Source organism: Microtus oregoni, unplaced genomic scaffold, assembly GCF_018167655.1.
Source record: "Microtus oregoni isolate MIOR12 unplaced genomic scaffold, Mior012 000000F_ref0000247, whole genome shotgun sequence".
In the NCBI taxonomy this organism is placed as follows: Eukaryota; Metazoa; Chordata; class Mammalia; order Rodentia; family Cricetidae; genus Microtus; species Microtus oregoni.
This window is the reverse complement of record NW_024543059.1, coordinates 8,374,181-8,396,946: the sequence shown is the minus strand read 5'-3', so window position 1 is coordinate 8,396,946 and position 22,766 is coordinate 8,374,181. Positions and strand designations below refer to the sequence as shown.

The following is a 22,766-nucleotide window of genomic DNA, read 5'->3' as shown; positions in this document are numbered from 1 at the left end:
TTCCCAGAGCCAACATGATAGAAGGGCACATACATGTATACACACACAAATAGATGATATTGAGATGCAATCCAGGAGCAGGAACTAGTAAGTGGATCGTATTACACTTGAGTGTCTATATATATCACACTAGAGAAGTTTCCACTGGGATAAAATACTGGCAGGTATTTTGAATTCACTCATTCTGTAGCCAAAACTGGACAGAACTTACTATATATCTCCAGGCTGGTCTTGAGCTTGTGGTGGTCTCCTGGCCTCCATCTAAGTACTGAGATTACAGGTGTGAGTCACACCTGGCTAATTAATGGGTCTCAGGCAAGGAACTATGAATTTGTGTAGACTGAGAATCAACTGATATTGACATTGTACTGAAGAAAGTATTTCTGCCAAAACTGTCAGAAAAACAGCCAATGCACATTACTGTTTGACAGAACAGCCAATTTCCAGCAAATGAACAAAAGCTAGCACACTCAATATCTGGAGGTCAGGAAGTCATAGGGAACATTCTCTCCCAAGACTGACCGCAAGTCAATGTCCAGAACTGCAGTCTATACAGCCAAGCTTTGCCATAAGTGAAACCAATGGTATACTTTAATATTTTTTAATATTATAAAGGAATAATTTGTTAGCTGGGTATGATGATGTGTACCTGTGTGTCCAGCATGAATAACTAGCATTTGTCAACTTGAGCTACACAGACAGACCACCTTTTCTTTTTTTAACAAGAGGAAAAAAAGCTAAAACTCGGAAAACATTTTAGCCTAATAACATTTCAAAAATTACTTCAAAATGGTTAAATTCAAGACATTATAAGCAGAAGTACACTGACAAGCCCAGGCTAGCTGAAACACAGGGGTGGCCCTTTTGTCCCTATGCCAGTGGCTCCGGGGCAAGTACATCCAAGTCAGGAATGCTCCGATGCCTACCTGACATACAGGGAGCGTTTCTGATTGGTGCGAAGGGACCCGGACCCGGAGCTCATGCTGTGGTTCATCATCTGCTCGCGTAGGTCATGGATTTTGGCCTCAAATCGGGCGTAATCTGGGAAAGGAGGAAGCAAATGGTTAAGTTTGGCTCTGCACCTTCTCAAAATTGAACACGCTCTGTAGAAGGGGGCTACTGCTCCCCGCTGTTGTTCCTCTTCCAGGCACCAGGCAGGAACTCAACTTCAGAAGAGCATGTCTGTTTACCAGAGCTCTGTACTCCCAAATTCCCAGGAAGAAAGGGAGAGAGTTCAATTACTTTCTAAAGATTACCCAGGAAACATAAAACCACGGCATTCCCAACTTGTTTGAGAGAAGTTTAAGATTGCATACAACCTTTAAATCAGTTTCCCGCGTTTCTCACAACTGTTCCGCACCATCCTAACTAGTATAGAATGGATACAATCTATGTTAATCTTACTCAGATTCTCTCAGGCTCCTTTCTATGTGTCTACGTGCCTGCAGAAGGTACGGGCACTGATTGACCTTACATGTAGCATTGACTGTCCTAAAACTTGCTATGTAAAGCAGACTGGTTTCTGCCTCCTGAGTGCTGGCATTAAAGGTCTGTGCCACCATTCCAGGCTTTCACTACCACATTTAAAAATAATTTGATTTTTTTCATTCTTTTCTTTTTCCCTTCCCCGAGACAGGGTTTCTCTGTGTATCTCCGGCTGTCCTGGAACTCACTCTGGAGACCAGACTGGCCTCGAAATTGCAGAGAAGTTTGCCCCGGCCTCCCTGAGTGCTGGGGATTTAATGTGTGTCACCACACTCATTGATTTTAAAAAGCTCCATGAAGCTGACTTTAATTTCAGATCATGTAACATGTACTGATAATTGCAAGATGGCCTTCCCTAAAAGATTTGGCAACAGCTAACAGAATACTTACGCAGTTCAGAATGTGAAATACAAAAGTTTGTACTCTTAAGACTAAAAAAGCCCATAATAGTAGGTTAGTAATTTCCAACACTGAAATATAACCTGGAATTATCAAGATTTGGCAGACTTCCTGTTAATAATTCAGCCCTAAATGGTTAAATAAGCCAAATATAGACTTAATCACATAGTTCATCTAAAATCCATTGACTTTACTCTAAAACACTGCATTTCATCGCAAGGGGAAACACTTCTGCGTGTTGGTGTGATAGTGTCTGCAGATTAAAGCCACCTTGAGCAGGCTGGATTTCCTTGCTACGAGAAGGATCAGCTAACATCTATAATGGACCACATGGCACCCGGAACATGTGGGGCTCTGGGGGCATCTCTTTCCTAGGTCATAAGATGAAGCCTACAGATGTCACACAAACTGATCTCAACTATATGAACATAGAACGGAGATGGAAAGGCCCCTGCCTTCTATCATACAGATGTGCTTCCCCAAAGCTCATCAGGGGAGGGAGCTGCACGCTGGAAATGTTAGTGGGGATGCCTGTGAGTACATGATCACAAACACACATTGAAAACTGTGCGGAAATAGTTTTTTTCTTCTTTTTGAATAGCATGACATGGATGGCTAGTTACTTTCTACCAAATCTATAAATATGCATATCCTTAATACATTCTATAGTTACACATGTTTATTTAACAAACCCCATGTATTTCGGTGTTAGGCCTCTGAAGGTCTCCATGATATAAATAACTGTGTTACTGTGTGTGTGTGTGTGTGTGTGTGTGTGTGTGTGTACATTATGGGATAAGTTAGTACTAGCCAAAACTGTGTCTCCACTAGCACTTTGGTTTTTTGTGTTTCAAAAATATGTCATGTTGTGATTCAGGCTGCTGTGTATATGCAGCACAGTCTGCCTTGAACGCGTGTTCCTCCTGCCTCAGCCTTCTGAGCCCTAGGGTTATAGGCACATGTTTCCACACCGTGAAGGAAAAGCTCACTGGTCTCTGTGGGGATACAGAGTAGAAACTTGGAGCTTTCTCAGATCCATGTCCTATGACCACTCTCTGAAGAGAAAGTGTGCCTGCCTGGTCTCATCTCAGTCTCATGCAGACATAGGACTCTCTGCTTCACAACCATGGGGACTGGAAGGGGAAAGAGCAAAACTCTCCCAATGTACTCTCCAACGTCCGACCGACAGGACCTCATGCTGTCTGTGCAGCGAGCCATAGTGTTGCCTCTGCTACACCATCTTGTTATTATTTGTCTAGTTGCCCATTGCCATTGGCTGAGCCCCTTAGGGGAGAACCCGCGTCTCACCATAGGGATTCCCTAATTCATGATGCGGTGTCTGACGGTCCAGAGGGAATTAACAAGCGGCACACATCACCTTTGCTGAGTGACTGACAGGCGAATGAAGAACGAGCTGAATCATGAGGTAAATTTGGTTATCAAATAATGTCAATTTCCAACATTATTTCACAAGAGAAGGGAAGCAGCACACATCTCCTTTCCCAAAAGCAAACGCTCAAGTTTCAGACATTTTTGTCAAATCACAGCCACTTCCAGACCCTTTTGCTGTCTTTATTATTCTCTAGGCAATGTCTGTTCTCTTCAGCTCAGTCACGGCGGGCGGTGGAAACAGTTCTGACCGTAACCTACACACAATTAAAAATGACGATAGGCTCTCATCAAGATCATGCTACTCCAGAAGGCTTGCCTTATTAATAAGGTTCATTTGCATTGTTATATGGCTCATTAGATACCCCCATTACTTTCTGCTGTCTTCTTATATTGTTTATCATGTAGTATCATACGGCGTTTAAGTGCACCATGGCTGTAGCTTCTGCTGCCTCTGCCTTATCTAGCCTCCACATTATTCTTGACTTAGCATTTTGACACTCATCTCTATCACAAATCTTCTATTCAAAGGTACTTGTCTTTTACATTTTGAAAGTGAGAACAGAGGTTCACATAATTTAGCCAATTTGTAAACAATAGATTTGTAGAAACAATGTGGTAGGGGTGGGGGAAGTTGCACACTCACAACTGCACAGTGATAAACCAAGCTTGTGGTTAGAAATACTTTGGAAATAAAACCATCTATGTAGACTGTAAGATGCCAGTCTTTACGTCTTATCAAAGTATTGAAAATCCATTCTGCTAGCTAAAACACGAACAACTAATAGACCTCCTCTTTATTAATCCCATTTCTTTACGGGCGTCCCTCCTGCCCGTGCTCTCCTGCTTTGGGGCATTTTTCAGTCATATTGCTAACATTCTTGCTTGATTCCAAACTTCATGAGAACATCCAACTGAGATTTCTAAAACACGCTAATCTTTACACCCTCTGGCTTGGAGCAAGACAGAACCTGAATGGACTCGCTTCTAGAATGTGACGTTACAAGGATCCTAAGCCTGACGGTGCTAAGGTGGGCACCACAGTAGAAAGCAATCTGCCCGGCCTTGCTTGCAAAAGGCAGCTGGTGAATGCTGAAATTAAAAATTATTTCATATTTCTTGGGCCTTCTATGAGCACCAATAGCGCACTGAAAACTAACTTCTAAGTGGAGAGTTTGTCAGGGTGTGAAGAAACTCTTTTTCCTCTCTGTATGAGAAGCCCAGATACCTTTGTGGGTTTCCCCTCTATATTGAAAGATATCTAAGCTCAACTGCATATGGACGCAGAGGGACCGTACAGAGGGAGGAAGGGGATCACACAGAAAGGAGGCGCAAGAAAAAGCCTTAAACAGAGAACAAAGATAACCGTATACGGAAGTGCCATAATGAAACCCATTATTTTCTAGGCCAACTTAAAAAAATGAAATGAGCAAACCTATGAAGTTCGAAATGAAGTGGATAAAGCCATTAGCAGAGGGAGCAGCAATCAATGGTGCTCACTGGGACCGAAGGACATCTGTACCTTGAGCCTAGACAGGGGCTGTGAGGGTTTCAGGTTCAAATCGACCCTTTCCCGGCATACTGCTACAGCCAAATGAATCAGTATTGATGAAATGGAAGTCATGCATGGCAGCTCATCAAACTCAGATTTTATAGAAAAAATGTATTCTATAGAAAATGTCCCTAGTGTAGATGACATATATTAAAAATCACTATGCATTTGAAAAAGTAATAAATCTGATTGTTTCTAACTGTAATCACTCATTTGGGGGTTTTATTTATTTTCAGTTTTGATGAGATGGTTGATAATATCAGAAAACTTAAGATTTGGAATATATAGATGATATCAACACATTAGCTACACATCATTAGAAAAGTTATTAACCTTTCTTGGCTCGATTTTCTTACAAGAGAAATGGTAATAATGATGGTGCCTTCCTCCAGAGATGTTGGGAAGAGCCGCAGAGAGCTCGCGTATCAGATGATTGGCTCTTGCTAATCACTGGCACTCTGTTTTTATGTGTAATTTACAACCTATTCTTGCTCATTATTTGCAAACATCGTAATCTCTTTGAGGATCCAGAGTGGAAATTTGTGTGTACTTCTAAGGCCCAATGATTCAGCACCTCTCTCCCTATCATGAAGTATGTCTATTAGGCCAAAGAGGAACAACTTAAAAGTGGCCTCAGATTGGGATGCGTGGTCCCTTCTTGATGGACATTAAATGACCCACACGATCCTCCTCCAAATCTGTGGTTATTTGGAGCTCGGAATGACGATGTCCAATTCCATGTGGCTCCTGGTTTCTGTGGTATTAGTGGCCTCATCTGCCAGGATTGTCTCAGCACTGATGGACACTCGGGTGGGTGACGAGAAGGTGGCGTGAACGCCACACACTGCACAGTGAGGGGGGCTTTGCCGTGCTCCACTTTTCTTCGCAGTTTGTCGGGGGTCAACAACAGAGCCCAGAGTACAAAGGAGGCGTCGCCTGCTTAATCCACTGCGCTTTAATGTGGCCCAGATGCTGTGTCTCTCACTCAGATTGTGTGCCTCCATTCTGAGGAGAGGAAATTACCTTGGCATGAGGAACGAGCACCTCCCAGGTGAGCTTTGTGTGGAGGTGGGAAAGCATCCCTTCACAGCCCCGGCTCCGGCTCCATGTAGCGGTCTAACAACTATCAGTTACTAAAGGAAGCAGCGAGCAGACAAGAGGCGAACTAAGAGAGGAGGCCAGTCTTCGGGATTAATCACGCCTTTTACTAATAATAACAAGGCCTGGGGAAATGACTAAGGCCCAGCTTATTCACCTGTACAGCTTGCGAGTTACTTTTCAAACAGGTTTAGAGAATCAAATTGCTGTGAAAGAGCTTAAATGGTTTTCTTGTGGTGGTCTTGTCAGGACAAATGCATGTGAAGTCCTTGGTGGCACTGAGGTTTCTTATTTATGAGTATGGACACCACTCAGAGAGCCACTGAGCTGAATTCTGGGTTCTGCACATCTAAGCAACAGAGACTGCTTTCCTGCTGGGCTACCCATCCTAGCACCACCAGAAGCCACTTTGAAGAGCACTCTACGTCCCCCGTCCCCCATGGGCCTAAGGGGTTTTCCACAGAGAGCTGAAATCTCTTTGGTAGTAGACAGCTAGAGGACTCACACTTTAATGCCCCTCCTGGCAGGGTTAGGATGAATGTCAGTATTGTGCAGTCTGCTGGGGTCACATTATTATTTCCTTAGACCTGCCTGCCATTGTCACCAGGATCCAGGAATGATGCACTGGAAGGATGTGGCACTAACAGTTCACACCATGTCGAAGCACAGTCTCTGATCACTGCTCCATAAGTGTGGCATTGTGAGCAACTATAAGTGCTTTCACTCGTGTTTGGGGGACATCTTTCTGTCATCAATTCCGCAATGTTTCTGCAGCATCAATTACAGGCTACGCACAAGACTAACAGCCAGGGTACCGAAGGCCCCTGGATGGGTCCTCACTTCAAGGCTGCTTCTAAGTTTCTTTTTCCTGTGAATTGCAAAAGAGCCACCCGCCATTTAAGCTTCCACTCCTTGCAAGGGGTACTGGAGTATTGAGTGCCTTCCAGATGGCAACTTCCTGTGGATAAGCTCTCCTTAGGCTGGAATAAGCTTACACAGTCAGGCCCAAAGACAAAGTAGGGCAAGTGAAATCTCCCTGAGAAGCTGCTGGTTATTTACAGTGTGGAAAGAGAAACTGGAATTTCAAAGCTGTGCCCTGGAGGCAGAGTTTCTGAAGTCCTGGAGAGGGTAGGGAAAGCTCCCATCTGCTTAGAGGAACTTTTCCTCTTCTGTGAAATGAAGAAATCGCTGCCACGTACACTGCCATTCTGAAAATCTGACACTGCAGCTTATTTTCATCATTCTCAGCAGTACTGATTTTTTTAAAGCACCATCTATTGATCATTCAGTTTTACATAAGACACGGTCTGATGTCAGAGACTAAAATGCACCTCTGCACAGACCCGAATGTAAGTCGTGGAATGGAGATAGGATAGTAAACGACAGACTAGAAACATCTAAATATATCACTGTGTGCTCTTTCTCTCTTCCTCCCCACTACACTCTTAAATAGTTATATACAAGGGAGTCAGCCATAGACCTCTGGTTGTACTTTACATTGAAGAAGTAACGCATTGCCAAAATTCTTTCATATGATAATTCCTTTTATTTACTTGCAGCTCAGAAAATTTTCAGCAGCCTGCATGTTACCACCTTCTAGTTCCTGAGTCGTCCTGGGACCTCAGAACCAGAGAGGCATAGAAGGGATGAGCCTTGTTCTGTGAGGCTGGATACTTAACAAGTAGCCGTGCCCGGAGGGATGCTGTGCCCATGAACTGCTTTAGGAGGATGGCTTCCTTCTTAGCTAGACACTTGAACCTCTACCTGCTGTCAAGAGAGTTGACCAATGGCCACTGGCAGGATTTTGAGCATGGACCGTCCCAGGCTGGCTTCATAAAGTCTCTTTCAGCCTCTTCCTTCAAACCTCAACTTAGCTGACCCTTCAGACTGCCAACCTGATTCTGAGCTGAAGGGAGACATGGAATATTCCACTGCTGCTCCATATGTGTGTGTGTGTGTGTGTGAGAGAGAGAGAGATAGAGAGAGAGAGAGAGAGAGAGAGAGAGAGAGAGAGAGAGATATGAGAAGTGACAGAAACAAAGAGAGACACATAGATGCAAAGAGATAACAAACCAAGTTTGTCAGAATCTAGGTTTAGTCAGAAATTCCAGTCAGTCAGACGATGTATATGCATCTCTTGTAAGTCTCTAGTACTGAGCAATTTTGTCAGGGGCACCATGAGGACAAGAATGAAGTCCTTTCTTTATCTGTCCCTAACACTGGGCACAGAGGGTCGCACCCAGTTACTGCTTTGAAAACACTAACATGCTTATTGATCATAAGCTGAATGAAGACTTCAGGGAAAGAAAACTGATCACCTAGCTTGTCTACTATCGAATGGATCAGCCTTTTAGAAGAAATTTCAACAACACACTCAACCAAGGCTGTGTCTCCTACACCCACCACCGCTCATTTCCAAGCAGAACTGGGTTCATTTATTTGGACTAGAATAATTTTCTCAGGAAAAGCTGGAGACCTTTGAAGAGATTTTGGGCAACTACTCAGGAACTTAATGTGTGAAATGAAGCAGATTTTATATGCAAACAACAGTCTGAACCCCCAACCGTTTATTTCCTACGATACGGGTGTCGACTCTGAAAGCCAGATTCATCAGATGTCATGTTGACAAAAATGCAAGTTCTGCTTCATGGAGTCATGAGGGCAGAGTACCAGGCTTCTTAGAAAACAGAATCTACACACAGACTTCCCGGAATTAGCGAACTCTATTGGCTCTAGGAATTGGGAATCCAGTTTGGCATAGGGTTTTGTTGTAAAAACAGGCTCTATGGTAAAACTGACTTGAGTCTGAATCTTAAGTTGACTACTGAGATTCACAGTGGAGATTTTGCCACCTGGAGACAGCATGGTTTTTCTGGTCTGTATAATGGGAAAGCAACACCTGCCCAATCAGGTTGTCTGGAAAGGAAGTGATTGTATTCATGCCTGGCATAGGCAGAGCAGGTTCCTGATAATGGAAAGGAAACACATTGATTTAAGAGGACGTCATTATGACCTAGGGATCTTGTGTCAAGCTTTCAGAATTCCAATGACAGGTAGTATATAAGATACAGCCTAAGCAACTGAAGAAACCAGGAGACTAGAGATTTCTCCAGACTAAAGGATAAGTTGTCCCACAGTGATAGTTAGGAATGCATAAAACACACTAATGGATTGTCCTATCCTCTAGATTCATTGAGTGGTAATGAGGAAATAATAAAAGCAAGCAGACAATAAAGTTTACTGTTATTTACAAGCAAATAAAAATATGTTAGGGGATACTGATCCCTGTGGAACTGAATCAGGTAAATGTATCTTTGCTCTTAATTAATAATTTAAAAAGGAATCCCCAGCAGGCTGCCTCTGCAGGTGTAGGAGGAGCTTCTATGATGGGATCCAGTCTGAACCATGAGGGTGAGGACCGGAGAGTGAGTCAGAGCCTAGTGCCGATTATTTGCAAACTGTTCAACGAGGAGCTAAAAATTCAGAAGATGCAGGATGACTGAAGCTCGACTCTAGAGGCCATTTTAGTGCAGTCACAGCTTACGCTTCTTTATCAGTTGTCTTCTCTTCTTTGTGGTTCTTGTTTTCAAGACAGGGTTTCTCTGTCTGTAGACCTGGCCAGTCTGGAACTCTCTGTAGACCAGACTGGCCTCCAACTCACAGAGATCTAGCTGCCTCTGCCTCCCGAGTGCTGGCCATTTAAATTGTTTGCTTTAGGTTGGGATGGGAAAGTAGGACTTCCTGGTGAATCAGTACAGTCTACAATTCCTTATTTAATCCACCAGTGAGCTGGATTTTAGAGATTAATGCACAAGACTATCCTTTGAAGACAGTCTGGCAATGATCACCCTGATTTAGTGTGTGTGTGTGTGTGTGTGTATTATATGTATATAAAATATATATAGTGTATATATATATTTAGTGTATATATATATATCCACAAAATAACTATAAAAACAAACAAACCACACCAAATCGAAACTTCATCTCACTGCCCTGTTCTGCTCAATAGTGGACTGTAACTAGACATAGGCGTTCTCTAGTTGGCTTGTTGTTCGATTCAGCAGGATAAGAGATAGTGTAAAAAAAATACTTTCAAATAAAAGCCAGTTTTCAACAAAACCTTAGCATTTGTTTCCTGACCTTAAATTCCCCATTTGAGCTTTTATCTGAATCCCTTGTCATATTGCCCATGAAGCATAAGACATTTCTCCTTATATCACAGACACCTTTAAAAGAACAGAAAAGAGAGTGGAGAGAGAGCCTGTGTCCCCTGCTTTTCTTGTCCTAAAGGGACGCACATCCTCTCCTCTTCTACCACCTGCATCTGTGCCCTTCGGTTCCCATTTCCTCTCCTCTCCCTTGTCTGTAGTTTAACTTTTTTCCTGCTGTTTCCATCCTACCCCAGATGCTGATGGCTCAGCCTGTTTCACTCATTTCTGGTTCCCAACTCTTCCCTTCCCTGCTGGAGGTGCAGGTGATGTCTGTTGTGATCACAGATACAAGCGAGCTGAATGTGTCCAGGTGTCTTCTACTTTCTTGGGGCCACCCATACAAGATCTCTTTAGAAGTGACCCTGATGGCCTAGGGATAATCTGAAACACCCCAATGTTCAGGAGCTCTTTCTTTCCTGCCAGCTCCCATTTAACCTATCCAGCCCCTATTTCATGAATCTCTTATTGCACATTAGTTGCAGGGAACACGAGGTTTCCCTTAATCCCCTGCATTGTCTTTGTTTTCTTAGTATTCCTTTTGATTCTTCTTTGATGGGAGGATATCCTCAGATGTCTGGTGATTTTTACTTATATAACCAAATTACAAATGAGGCGCTTGGGCTAGGGTTATAGCTTGCTGGTAGAGTGCTTTGCTAGCACCTATGAAGTCTAGGGTTCCCCAACCCCTGATTCAAAAAAAGAAAGGAAGAGACGAGAAGAAGAAAAAAAGAATGAGATGATAAAATGTGAACTGGCAGCTTTGTGTGCCTGGGGAAGATGACTGGTTAGCTTTGGCCCTGGCAGCCAGCCATTGGAGACATGCCCATTTGGACATGCCTACATATTCAGTTCTGTCTGTATGATTAGGTTAACTTCTCCAGCATCTCTCAATAGTGTTTATTTATTTCATAGTAGAAGTCTAAGTATTGCGTTATGAAGAAAAAGGTGTGATAAGGATGGAGAAGTGGGCGGGGCTGTGTGTTTATATACCCTCACACAGTACCCCTGTTCTCTATGCACGGTTTGACTCTACGTGTGAGGTCCCATGTGCAGAAATTCCTCCCTTAGCTCGCTGGAGGTGGGAATGACTGGCAAGATGAAAATGGAATCGAGGCTGCATTTGTTCCTTATAAGGTATCTAACCAATCATTTATTTTTAGCCATCACTTACTGCTTGTCTTCAGACATGCAAGGCCTTCAATACTAGGATTCGGCAGTTCTCACGAGCCTCATGCTCCTGGAGACACGTGGGCTTCTGCCCAATCAGCATGGCTGTGCCATCCTCTAGTCACCTAGCTCTTCCACAGTTTTCTCCTATCTGGTGTGTGCGCTGTGCTGACCCAAATCGTTTTTGAACTCGAATTTTTGCCTATTTAAATTCTTTACTTGCTAATATGGGTGAAATCTTAAGACAGAACAGAAATATAACCAGGAACTTAACTATCACATTTAAGAATAAATTCAAAATTCATGTTAAACTCTTCTTATCTTTAATCTTGGGGTTCCTGGTCATTGGTATATCTTGTCAAGGTCAAATAAACCTCCGTTCTGGTATGTGTTCTATATTGTCAAGCTTGTCAATGGCCGCAAAGGGTAAGGGTGACCACAAGAGATGGTAAGCTAGGATTCACTTATTTTCAAAGATTTCGCTGTGGTTTCACTAGAGCTGTCCCGCCTTTCCAGAGAGACAGCATTGCTCATTGAATCCATCTAATCAGCTACTTTACATATGCTGGGAATAGAAATAAAAGCTTATCCTATTTAATTTCTGACTGCAAAGAGCTTACTGTTTCTTTTTTTTAGGGACCGTAGGCCAGAAGAGGCTTGTTCGGATATAAACAAGGCACTGTGTGAGCACAGAAAGTACACGGCAGTGGCAACCATGGGAACCTAAGTACAGAGGAGGTGTACTGTGGAGAGGAGCTGACACCTAGACTCAACGGGAGAAAATTAGGAAGCAGTGGGCGGGCAAAGGAGACTAGGCCCAGGGTGACGAAGCCGAGGAAAGGGAGAGAACAGCATGGAGGGACTAAGGCTGGGGCCCTTAGTTCTCTGAACAGAAGAAATTCATTTCCGCCAAGAGGAAGTACGGAGCACAGGGGACTGAGTCATCTCTTGACAGTACAGCTGAAGGCCAGTGCATGAGAAGATGGAAAACAGACTCTTCTAATGCGGCCTTTGGCTTCTGAACTGCCAAATAAAACTGGGCAACTTGTAGCAGCACGAGAGGCTTGCTCATGGAATCCCTGCACTAGCTGGAAGACTTGGGGACGTGTGGAAAGCAAAGTTTGGATGTGAGTGGCTATGATATCTGCTACCACCTGACAGCAACCCACCTTCCTCACTGCCCAGGTCTTCTCTTTAAGTTTGTGACATGGAGCTTCCCCTGGGGGCACTGATGACTGTGTTTGATACTATACACTCTAGTTATAGGATGCCATTGCTGGGGAGGCAGGGCAAACAAACAGGACCCTCTAGAGTGTCCCTCTGAATCTTTCTGTACAGCTTTTTAACAGTTGAGTGGGGATAAGTGAGGAGGGAAGGAAGAGCAAGAGCAGAGGAGGAGGAGGGGAAGCAGGAGGAGATGCTCGTGAGAAGAGAGTTCCCTCTGTATCTCCATGTAGGACCACAATGGATTGAACTCAGTGTGCTCCTGGAGAGTATAATGAAATTAAAATTCAATTCGGATGGTCCCTTGGGCCTGGTAATCGTTTAGAGGCCAGGCACAACACTGACTGGATGGAAGAAGAGCTAGTAGGATGTTTAAAAAAAAGGCCTGCGCACTCAGGAAACAGGGTGAACTTTGAAAAGGCGCTCTAGAAAACCCACCAAGCAGCCAGGGATTTTTCCACTCGGCGTTTTGTTTCCTAGTTCTGTTCTCTGATCTAATCACCAGTGAACATAATATTTCACCACAGCATCCAGCTTCTCCTAGGTTCTATTTGGTCCTGTGCTGGAAGGAGAATGGCTAAGACATTCCCAAGGCTTGGGTAGGAGCACAATCCTGAAATCACGCCATGGGTAGATAGCATCATCACTTATAACTCAGGATGCAGCAGTGTCCAGGTAGAGGAACTAGATATTCTGGCAAGGAATAACTGTACATTTTAGCAATATTAAAGGGGTGAGACAGGAAAAACAGGCGCAAAGGTACTTGGCAAGATCTTTGGCCCTTACAGGGATATTTTGGGTTTGGGGTTAGATTTAGAGTGTGTGTGCCAAATCATTTTATGTTCACTTCTTACACTTTATTTTTGCCCTAGCAATTAACACACACACACACACTGCAAAAATGTCTTCTACCAGGTCCAGCCAATGGAAGATATTGACAGTAGCAGGAAAGGAAGAGGTAGGAGCAAGCACTTCCTCCCTGCTTCTGTCTTAGATGTTATTTCAAGACTTCCTGGCTTTCATCCATAATTTCTATAGATTGAATTTATTTTCTATCTGTTTTGCTTCCTGCGCTAGGAATGCAAATAAGGTCTCGGTGCCTGTTACACAACTCTTCCACCAAAAATCATATCCCCGGCCCTTGGTTTAATAGAGGATCTTTTGCCTAGCCCAGGCTAGCCTCAAATTCTTCATTATCTTGCCTTACCTTTCTGAGTGCTGGGAGTACAGGCAAGTGTCAACACACCTGGATTTGAAGGCTCCTTAATTTGTGCTCTTGGCTCTGGATTTCTTTGACCAGAAAAGAGAGGCCTAAATGTCCTGACCGTAGTGACTGCTGCAGTATCAACTATTTGCCCCAGTAATCTTGATGTTATGAAGAAAGGCAGACAAGAGTAGGTTAGCACTGACATCTTAATAATGACTAAATATGCCCAAGAGGCAGCATCAGTGTACATAGGGTTTGATGCCAATGCTGTGTATGCTGAATAATACCCCCTCCCCAGCCACCACCAAGACTATCCGTATCCTAATCCCAGAACCGTGAACAGCTACTTGATATGGCAGAAGGAATTCTGAAGGTAGGATAGTGTTAAAGATGCTGAGATGGGGAGACTATGGGTCTATAATATCAACTATAACTATAGTTAAACAGTTCATACTGGGAAGTCAAAGGATAAAACGAGAGATGAGACAACGGGAGGAAGAACCTGGAGGGATGTGAGGAAGGGTGTGATGTCAGAAGCCAAAAGGTCAAGCAGGCTCCAGAGGCTTAAAAAGAGGGTGGGCAGAGAAATGATCTCCCTCTTGTTGTAGAATACTATTTTAAGATGTGTTGCATTTGTTGATGCTGTGGAATGTTTATTTTAATGATGCAAAGATGCGTTGCTCTTTTTATGTTGCATTTGTTTAACTCTGTGAAGCTGTGTTACTCAGTCTGCCCAAAACACCTGATTGGTCTAATAAAGAGCTGAACAGCCAGTGGCTAGTCAGAAGCAAGGATGGGTGGGGCTGGCATGCAGAGAGAATAAGCAGTAGGAGAAATCTGGGAAGAAAATGGAAGGAATGAGAAAAGAAGGGGCCAGTCACACAGCCACACAGCAGACATGGCCAAAGAAGGAAAGACAATATACTGAAAGAGAGAAAGGTAAAAGCCCGGAGGCAAAAGTTAGAGGGGAAATTTTAAGAAAAGCTGGCTAGAAACAAGACAAGCTAAGCCTGGGTATTTCTAAGTAAAAATAAGCCTACCTTTATTTATTTGGGAGCTGGGTGGTGGTCCCCAAAGAATAAAGAGCCAAGACTAGAAACAAACAATAACACCCCCTAGTCTTAAGGGAAAGTAGTCTCTGCTGAGACCTTAGCTTCAGTTTACTGATTTCCATGACTATGAAAGACAATGTATTGCCTCGGGCTGTTCGATTTTGCATATTCATTAGAGCAGCAGTGGGAAACTAATACAATGGAAATTATATTTTGGGCTTTGAAAATTCCATTATCTGGGCGGTGAACAAAATCTACGGCCTGAAATGAAGTAATCTTTTAGAGATACTGCTTCTTTGCTTCAGATCCATCAGGGCTTCCCATCTCTTTTCCAGGCCAAATGGTCTCGGCTTCTCTTAGCTTTGGAGGTCTGCGTTGCCCTGGGTGTCCCTAGCAGCCTGTGGTCATGAGTGATCACGGGAAGGATGCGATGTCATCAGCTCTCCACCCCAAATTCAGAGCGACTTTCCCCGTCCTTTCCTTAGAAGTGCTCCTTGGGATGACATCAACACTCAAACGTTTCTTCTGCCCCATCCCTTTTGCTGCATGCACGTTGATTCTGAATCCTTACCAAGTAAACTGCACATCTGCCAATCGCCTTCTGAATACGTGTTTCTCAGGAACCCAACCAGTAAAAGTGATTTATCTCTATTTAGGCAAAGACTGCATTGGTTGGCTTCCCTATGTCTCTGCTAACAATAGCTCAAGCCGCTCTTCTACAATATATGGAAATTAAAAACAAAACCAAAAGCAGAGTGCAAGGGCCTTTCCTAAAAGAGTGAGACCACACAGAGTCTGCCTTTCAGCTGAGGTCTTGGGGACAAGATGAAGCAGCGATTGAGGTAAGAAGGGAGCATCAGGGCTGCAGTTAACATTAGAAAACTGAACAGAGGGGAACGGAGAAAAAAATATATCGCTCAATAAAAACAATAAAAAAGAGAAAAACAACACCCCCCCCCCCCGCTCAAAAAGAAAGAAATAAAAAAGGAAAGCAAGCAAGCTGGACAGTGGCCTGCATCAAGAGTGACAGAGGAAGCAACAGCTCGCAACCAATGAGAACTTGTTCCCGGAGTAGATGGCATTATTGCAGCCTTTACAGTGGAGGAATATGAAAAGCTGGAGGGAAGAGCTGAAGTGGTTAGAGATTAAGAATATAGAGAACTTGAGGCTGAGGCTGCAGCTCAGTTAGTAGAGCGTTTGCATAGCATGTGTGGGCCCTGGGATCCATCTCAGTCAGAGGCAAGAAGATTGTGGCAAATTTGAGACCAGCCTGGTCATCATAGCAAATTATAGGCCAGTCAGTAAGAACCCCTGACATCCCCTGAAAAGAATACAGAACCCGCATGTCTCTCTTCTAGTTCAGGATCAGTTAAATGTGACCTCCTCCAAGACTCACTGATCACCATGGATAAAAGCCTATCTTTCCTGCCTCTAGATATCCCTAATGTTTAATATCTGTCTTACCTCTGTAAGAGTTATCAGACTACACTTGGGAAATAATGAGGATTTTGTTTGAGGCCGGATGAGACCACATAGCAAGTTCAAAGCCACCTTGGTCTCCATTGTGAGGTCTGTCTCAAACAAGCAAACGAAAAACCAAGCCCAAAACCAAATGACCATCCACCAATCCATTCATCCATCCACCTATCAATGTACTGAGAACATACAGGTAGGCCATATGCAGCACAAACTCTTTATGATTTCTCCCTTTCCTTCCTTGAATGATGAGTTCTATCTCCTTTAATAGTAAATCTTTTCTAATATCTCTCTTAAGTGGAGCTAGTCACGACCTTCTTCATCAAGCTCTATGCTTTGCAGAAATTCATGACGACATTTAGGACATGTTTCTTTTGCTTGTTTCCCCTTCTGGTCTGGAAATGCATGAAAGCAGGCAGTAAATCTTATTCGACAATTGTGCATGTTCAGCTCTTAGTATAAGCACAAGTACATAACATCTAAAGCTCAGAAGATATAACTGAATTGAACAAGACTAAGGCGGAAAGAAATCATAGCAGGCACACCAGAGGCACATTGCTTGATGTGGAGAAGCAGGGGAACTTGCTTAGCCTTTATGAACTGGAAACAATGCCAAGTACAATCCCAAGATTACTGGGAGGGGAAGTAAAATGATACATGCAAAAACACTCCACAAAGTCTGGGTCCAAAGGAGGCCCAACCTCATTAAACTGAAAATAGTTGAATAAATTCTTCATGTCTTTCTAGTTACCTAGGCGTTTTGTTTGTTTTATGGAGGCACTGGGGAATCAACCCTAGGGCATGCCAGGCACATGTTCTACCATTACATGTCCATCCTTTTTGTTTTTAACTTGAGGTTGACAGGACCCTCAAAACTCATTCAGGATAACGTTTATAACTCTTTCAGAGAGTTGGTTTACTATCTGTAGCTGGCTATACCAATAGTGGCAAAGATGTATAAAGAAGAGTTAACCGAAGGAAAGAGGAAAAGGAAAAGGAAAGAAAATATTTCCATTGCATTCACTTTATCCAAAACCAAATTACTACTTTTAAAGAGAATGCACCAGGTAATAAAAATCAGATGCTGTCAGGTTTGAAATAAAGGGCATCTGAAAGTGAAAGATATACATCTTCCTTCCCAAAACATTTAAAGGATTAGATTATTGAGGGACTTACCCCTATAGGGCTGGAGATGCCATTGCTACACTGGCTACTGATGGCCATGCCTTCTGCCTGGTGGGAGCGCTAGGAAACTATGAAGTCAGTAGTATTTCAGAAAGCAAAAAACCAAACCACCTGAAGTGAATATCTCTTATCAAATTCAACTCGTGTTGAAGCAAATGTGGCCTTGTTTGTGATCTCATTCCATTGCGAGACAGAAATTTCACTGAGATAAATGCAGAATCATTAGACTTTACCACAGGATGCTAAAAGCTTTTCAGACATGGTGCTGTAAGACTGGGTTGAAATCTCCTTAGCTTGGATCTACAAAGCAGGGACTGCAGATGCTGTAGGAGGGTGTGGATCTGGCAACACGGTGCACTTGTTTGTCCCTGTCTATTCTGGGAAAGGAGAGAACTGGGCTCTGAGAAGATACTCACTTAGGGACAAGATGAGGAGGGACAGAGCGAGTGTACAGCGGAAGCGCAGTGGCATGCCTTCTGAGTGTGCTGTCTGTGCGTCTGGTCATGGCGTGAGCATTCAGATGTGGCTTCAGACCACACTAGCCACTCCACGCCTCTCAACTCTCTATGCATGTTCTTTAAATCCTTCCAAAAGCTCTGTGCAACTGGGCATGGAGGGGCACGCCTTTAATCTCAGAACATGGGAGGCAGAGGCAGATGGATCTCTATGGATTTGAGGCCAGCTTGGTCTACATTGTGAGTTCTAGGACAGCCTGAGCTACATAGGGAGACCCTGTCTTGAAAACAAAACAAACAAACAACAGCTCTGTGCAGATGACCATACCTCTGTGGACATGGAGAAATATGGCCGAAGTCCTAGTACTAGAAGTTGATGGTGGCAGCAACAGAACCTTGATGGATTGGCACAACAGTGTTATATGCCACTTTTACTCACGAGCCTGACCAATGAACAGAAGACCAGGATTTGACACCTACTATGGGCTACATCATATGCAAATGTGACATCTAAAAGGTGAAGTAAGCAGACAGTGGGTGTGCAGTGAAATCTTCCTCTTTCCACGTCATTCACACAAATACAAGACATTGCCCCCAATGAACCATCTTCCAGATAGATACCAGGGGCAGCGCGCATCCTTGCCTCCCCAATAATTAATTAATTAATAGCATTAATACCTAATGCTATTAATTGGGATGCATCCCTTTTCATGTATTATTCCTGGACCTAAATTAAGTCTATCTTGTCTGCAAATCTAAGCAGACTGCTTTAGCACCCCTGAGCATTGTTGAGTGTATGGCTGTTATCATTCATAACATGACCTCCCTTAAAACCCCGCACGATGCGCGCCACCCTTCTCATTCCTGGCAGAAGCGGGATTTTTTTGGGAAGCAGTCTTTAGAAAGAAACAAACATGTTTTGTATGTTGGTGATGGTGGGCATTGGACATGCAGGGATAAGGAAATAAATCATGCAGAGGTGGAGGTTGAGGTATTTTCATCTGATGACATTAAACTTCAGAACGCCCTGGGCATGGTAGCACACACCTATAATCTCGGCACTTGGGAAGTGGAGGTGGGAGAATCAGGGATTCAATGTCATCCTCAGCTACATGGCGAGTTTGTGAGCAGCCTGGACAATGCAAGACTCTCTTTAAAGAAAAAAGACAATAACAAATTAATGAGAGAATGATCAAACAAAAAATGCATTTCCTAATGTCCGACTCACAGGATTCCATGGATACGACTGGTTGACCAGCGAAACGGGAGTCCTCAAAGTGGAGATGGGCTCTGTGCCCTCACATGAAACCGATGCTTAATCAGCTAATCTAGGGAGCCAGTGTCGACTCTGTCATGTACTGAGATTAGAATCGGGATCTGAGAGTAAATGCTCCAAACCCTTAGCCTGGCGTGCGAGGCTGTGGAGACCTGCTATCAGCCCCCACCTCAAGTCCTGTGCTCAACTCCCCTTAAAGAGCATCAGTGCACCAAGAGGTACAGACCAGACGCTCGGCTTTGCCGTCACATTTCTCTTGTGACTATTCCCTTTTCTGTCTCTCACAATGATGTCCTTTTCTCCTTGTCTCGACATCTGAACCAATCTTTATGTTACAGAAACTGCCATTTCCTCCCAACCCTTCCTTAGTCTCCTGCTCAGTGAAGTCATAGCATTGGTGCTATACACTCACCAAACAGTCCAAGACAGCCATATCCTGTTTTGTACTTTGACAGTAATGCGTTCTGAAAGACACATTTTGGAAGGATGTGAGACATTTCGTACTTATTCCTTTAAAATGTCTAGTATAGGCTCTTGAACGTAGTTAGTGTTGAAAATTTCTGGGGCAATGGAAATAGATAATTGAATACATGGTAGGTTTTCCTTAGGGCATTGAGAATGAGGCTAGGGTACACTACAAACTAATTACAACATTTATGACAGGGCAAGGCTTTGGTCCCAGAGTTTGGAAGCACCTGGAGATAAGAACATGGGTAAGATAGCCCAGGGGCTGGTTAGGATTGGCACAGCAAACAAACAAACAACAACCCAACAACCACAAGCAACCACACAGATGTTCTGTGGCAGGTCTCTGCGACATGGGTGGTGATCTGTATCACGAGGTAATCTGATTTATATTAGATACTGAATAAAGACGTGCCCCTCTGTGCCCCAGCCCTCGACCCAGTGCTTCTCTTTGTCTTATCACCTGTCGTTAAACCGTACTGTAATGAGTAACTTCTCTATCCCTTGCCACCGAGGACTAGAATATTAGAACCTTCCTCCATGACATATCCAGCTCTAGATCGATGATAAATGTTTGCTGAACAAACAGAGAAAGTTAAAAGATGAAAAAAGTGAAGACAGTCATCACAAACATGGAGGCCCTCTGCTGAGCTTTGAGTTGGGGTCCCAGTGGTGACTATGAGCGTTGTGGCATAGATATTATGACTGGCTTGATGACAGTTTATGTCTTCCATGTTTTAGTCCGAGAAAGCTTAGCTTCGTTGTGGTAGGAGGGTTTGTCGGAGTGAGTATTCTGGGTCAGCTGGGACATGCTCTAAGAGCAGGTGGTTGAATCCCATGTCTCTGCCCAGACCTCAGGAGTAATTGCTCTGTAACCCTGGAAATTTATGGGTATGTGCCCAGGCATGTGAGTGTAAAAGCAGCAATACCTTATATCCTCAGGAAAGTCTTGAGAGGTTTGATTTTATCATTCAATGCCTTGAAAAAAATAATTTTAGATGTTCATAGAATGGAAAGTACAAACAGTTCCCTGCGCTCATGTGCTCTGGCCCATCATCAATCACACTACCAATTTTATTGCTAAAGCATCATTCCTTAAATTCAGATCCTAGAGGATCTGATACAGTGTTTATTTCGATAGCTTTACTGTTTCAGTGGTGAGCTACTGACGTGTACTGATTGACTGGGGGCAGCTGTGCTGATTCAAGCCCTGGCATCTCATCACACGTACCAGAACAGAGGGAATGCATAGAGATTCTATAGATACCATCTGAATCCTAAGAGGCTGTCACAGATGCACCCTGCTCTGGCGAGACCACACAGGTCAGGGACTATCTTACACTGTTTGCTTCAGGGAGCGCTGCGCTGCTGACAGATGGCAGGCAGAACACAGGCCCAATCCAGTCGGCAGGGTGACACTCATTAAGAGACATCACTGAATCCATTTCCGGCAAAATCCCATTCTGATGAAATATCACTTTCAAGAAAGTGTCAATCTGCGTGAATGAAAGTTACTCCAGGGGACTCTAATGCCGGGCCTGCTGGAAGCTCAGCAGATAACAAGGACTCTCTGCAGGCCTCGGGGTCTTTCCGCCCGTCATTTTCTGGCTGGGTCCTAATCAATCTCCCTTTCAGATTTCTTAGCCGCCATGGATGGCTAGGTGGCGCAGGATGCAAGGTCATTGACATCCCTCCCAGAACCTGGCGTTCCCTCCCTCGGCTACTTTTCCTCCCCAACCAACACCTGGGGGAGAGAAACTGAAGGAGAGGGGGTGGTGGGAGGACATAGGCCCCTTGCTCTTTCCCTGCTGAGAACCCCTCCCACGGGGGACATCTATTCATCCTGCTGCTTCTTCGAGTACATTAACCATTTGTTTATTCAGGGGAAAAAAAAATCAATCTCTCCCTGTCTCTCATCCCCCCCTTCCCTCTACTCCTCAATGGAACACATTGATCTTTGAATGCAGTCTATTAAAACTGCATTTTATTGTATTTTAGATGCTATTAGTGAATTAAAATAACACTGTTTGAACAGAGGGTCAAATGTACACAACACCAACCCTAGCTAATGATGCTCAGGTCACCAAAACCAGACTGCCAACTTGGCCTCAAAGTCCCCCCCCCTCTCTCTCCACCATTGGATCCTCATTTACCCCATCAACAGGTAAAATTTTAATAGCTCACGCCTCCAGATCTCATTACAAGGCTCCTCACCATGCGCTGCCTCCTTGAGAACTTTCTGCAGCCATACTTATTCCCCAAACCCAGTGCACACGCCTCCTCTTCTACTTGGCGCTCCAGGAAACCTCAGTTGACGAGGGGCCGCTCTTTCACCTGCATGCCTGCAGCCCTTTGTTGGAACACCTGCAATGCAATTTGTCCTGTTCTCGCGGTGATCTCCCGCTGGTACAATTGCAATGAAGATGTGTTAAATCTTACATTTATTGCCTGATATGAAGAGTCACTTGGAAGGCTGAATAAAGAGACCTCTTAGCTTGATTTCCCCAGCTCACTCAGCCCATTATTAGGGATGATGAGAGCAAGCATCTGAGAGAGACCATTGTCTGGATGAAAGGCTGATACCCACTAGCTGGTGGCAGCCTGACAGCAAGGAGACCTTGGTTTTAATTTCTCCGGTATCACCATCATTGACCCAAAAGTGAAGCTCCCCATTTCCCAGGGGTCTATTCCTTGCTCATCAGTGATTTACTTTGTAAACCTAAAGAGTAAATTGTAGCTGAGTTCCACGGCTGTTTATAACAGTCCACGCTTACTTCTCTCATCTTTCTTTTTCCTTCCATTCTTCTCACGAGAGAAAAAATACCAGGTCCAGAGAACACCCATAGCTGCCCATGTAGCATAAGCTCTGATTTTGTTCATGAACACACACACCAAGGGCACAGGGCCGTGGAAGAAAGACGAGGCTCTGCTGTGTGGCCTCCGTCAAGCTAATTAACCTCTCCCTGAACGAGTGCAAGACCTGGTGCCTGGGAGACACTTCTCAGGAAATACCCTAAACATAAGAGCTAAGATAATGTCTGTACTACCTCTTAGTTATGGTTCAGCCTTAGCCTGTTTTTCTATTATGGAGACAGTTCACACCAAGTCCTCACAGGTTTCCA

General features: G+C 44.0%; 1 protein-coding gene across 24 annotated transcripts in view; it reads right to left on the bottom strand.

Annotated features, from left to right (window-relative positions):
- Positions 1–22,766, bottom strand: part of Dlg2 (discs large MAGUK scaffold protein 2) — a 1,645,338-nt gene that overhangs the window by 125,150 nt on the left and 1,497,422 nt on the right. For all 24 annotated transcript variants that reach the window (XM_041643707.1, XM_041642302.1, XM_041642110.1 and 21 more), the window contains one exon: positions 927–1,041. In XM_041643707.1, coding sequence (XP_041499641.1) covers positions 927–1,041 — 115 coding nt within the window. The remainder of the gene's footprint in view (positions 1–926; positions 1,042–22,766) is intronic.